At 42.1% G+C, this 1,960-nt stretch overlaps 1 protein-coding gene across 1 annotated transcript; it reads right to left on the bottom strand.

Moving 5' to 3' along the window:
- Positions 1-707: 707 nt before the first annotated feature.
- hoxb1b (homeobox B1b) lies at positions 708-1,960 on the bottom strand. The gene is made up of 2 exons (XM_056771591.1): positions 1,177-1,960; positions 708-1,042 (listed from the first exon to the last, which is right to left on the bottom strand). Exons 1-2 carry the CDS (start codon positions 1,760-1,762, stop codon positions 708-710), a joined length of 921 nt encoding a protein of 306 aa, XP_056627569.1. The 5' UTR covers positions 1,763-1,960.

Raw genomic sequence — 1,960 nt, forward strand, 5'->3', positions numbered from 1 at the left:
TCAATATTTGTAATATTATTGTGTTGTGCCAAATTAACGATACCTTGAATATAATCTGTTAGTGTATTACTGAGCAACAAGGAGTGTTTACATGTTTAGAGAGCCTGGAGGCACAAAGGGTGAAAAGGTCATAGGAAGCCACCCGGTGTGTAATGCAACATTCCTCTTGTCAAACTATACAGACTAGAGCAACACTGATTTAAATTAGCTCCATTGTATTGTGACATCCTACACAAAAGACACACATCTCACAAATATCATTAAGAGCCTTTTAATTAAAAGAAAATCAATAAATCGTCTCATTACCTTCTCTTGAAATCACAAGCTTATTTCATAAAAATAAAATATTTATTTATTAGAAGAACTTCACAGGCCAGATTGCTCCCAAATACTTGCCATTCATTTTTATCTCCACTCTTTCAACAGAGATATGAATCTTTAGTGCAAAATAAGACATCGACATGGTGACAGAAAAAAAAAACATAAAACGTCTTGCATTGGACTATTAAGCATAATGTATGTTTATACATCTGAACCATGATTCCTGCAGGAGTTCAAACGCAGTAGAATTTATGTTTTTATATAACAAAACAAACATGCGCACATTAGCTTATATCTAATGCTTTGTCTAGGACAGCAGAATAAGTTACGTAGCTCCATAGCACGATGATGAAACATCTTATGAGTTCGTTTGTCATAAAGGCAAGTCAAACAGCAGCGCAAGAGTCTGAAGAAGGCGAGGCGCTTGGGGAAGAGGAGTTTGAGTTGTCTGCGCTTTCGCCAGCAGAGAAAATGGTCGCGCGTTTAAGGAGCGGTGCTGTTCCTTCTTTCTCCCGTTTCTTCTGCTTCATTCTTCGGTTCTGAAACCAGATTTTAACCTGCGTTTCGTTTAGTTCAAGGGTGGCGGCCACTTCGACTCTGCGCGCCCTGGTGAGGTACTTGTTGAAGTGGAACTCCTTCTCAAGTTCGGTGAGCTGTTTGGTAGTAAAATTGGTGCGGATTATGTTCTGCTGGCCGTGGATCCCGTATTCGGTCATTTTAACTGAAAGAGAGACAACACTGATGATGAGTGCAAAGGAGATTTTCAAGCATACATTGCGCATTGAACTATGCTTGACCTAATATAACATTAATATCTACAGTATAGCCATTATACTTGCATAAACCCCAACTCACCTGTTTTAGGAGGGTTCCTTTTGACTTTCATCCAGTCGAACGTTGGCGCTTGCTTGATATTAGTCTTGGATTCGCTGTCACTCTCAGTGGAGACTTGGTACTTGTTAAACGGACCGTAGCCCTGTGATTCATGTTCTCCATAGGGATAGGGCTGATAATGGCTTGCAGAGACCGAGCCTGGCCTGCAGTTTGATTCACTGTATGTTCCAATGTTGGATCCCATGTTAACCACAGAAAACGCAGGGGACTGCAGACGCATGTGGTCATCTGCTTGAGTGAGAATGTGTTGGTGCCCGTAGTCCGAGTGTGGTCGGGTTTGCTTGCAAAAATTGGTGTGTCCAGTTTTGCCCATTTCCATGTTGATGTGGTATGGCTGCGGCTGAAGTTGTGCATAAGTTGTGCCGTGAGTTTCGAGCTGTGCCGTTGAAAATGTGTTGCCTCCGACTGTACGTCCCTCGGGAATGTAATTATTTGTACTTGTACAAGCACTTGGCATGTATTCTTGCTCCATAGGAAAACACCCAACTTTCGAACTGTAAGTGTTCCCGCCACGGTTATAAATCGTATAATCTAAGTACGAATTCATTGTTGACTGACCAAGCAAAATTGATTAAGCGAGGTCAATATGAGCTGATGTGTGGTCCCGGTGCCCCTACAACCTCTAAGCAGTATGTCAAACCACACAAAGTTCTATCCGAGCTCATATCGCTTAAGTGACAGGTCATGTGACTAATTTTGCACCAATAGTGTGCGACCTCTGGTAGCACTCTGGGCGTTGCAGGTG

Source organism: Triplophysa dalaica, chromosome 17 (genome assembly GCF_015846415.1).
Source record: "Triplophysa dalaica isolate WHDGS20190420 chromosome 17, ASM1584641v1, whole genome shotgun sequence".
In the NCBI taxonomy this organism is placed as follows: domain Eukaryota; kingdom Metazoa; phylum Chordata; class Actinopteri; order Cypriniformes; family Nemacheilidae; genus Triplophysa; species Triplophysa dalaica.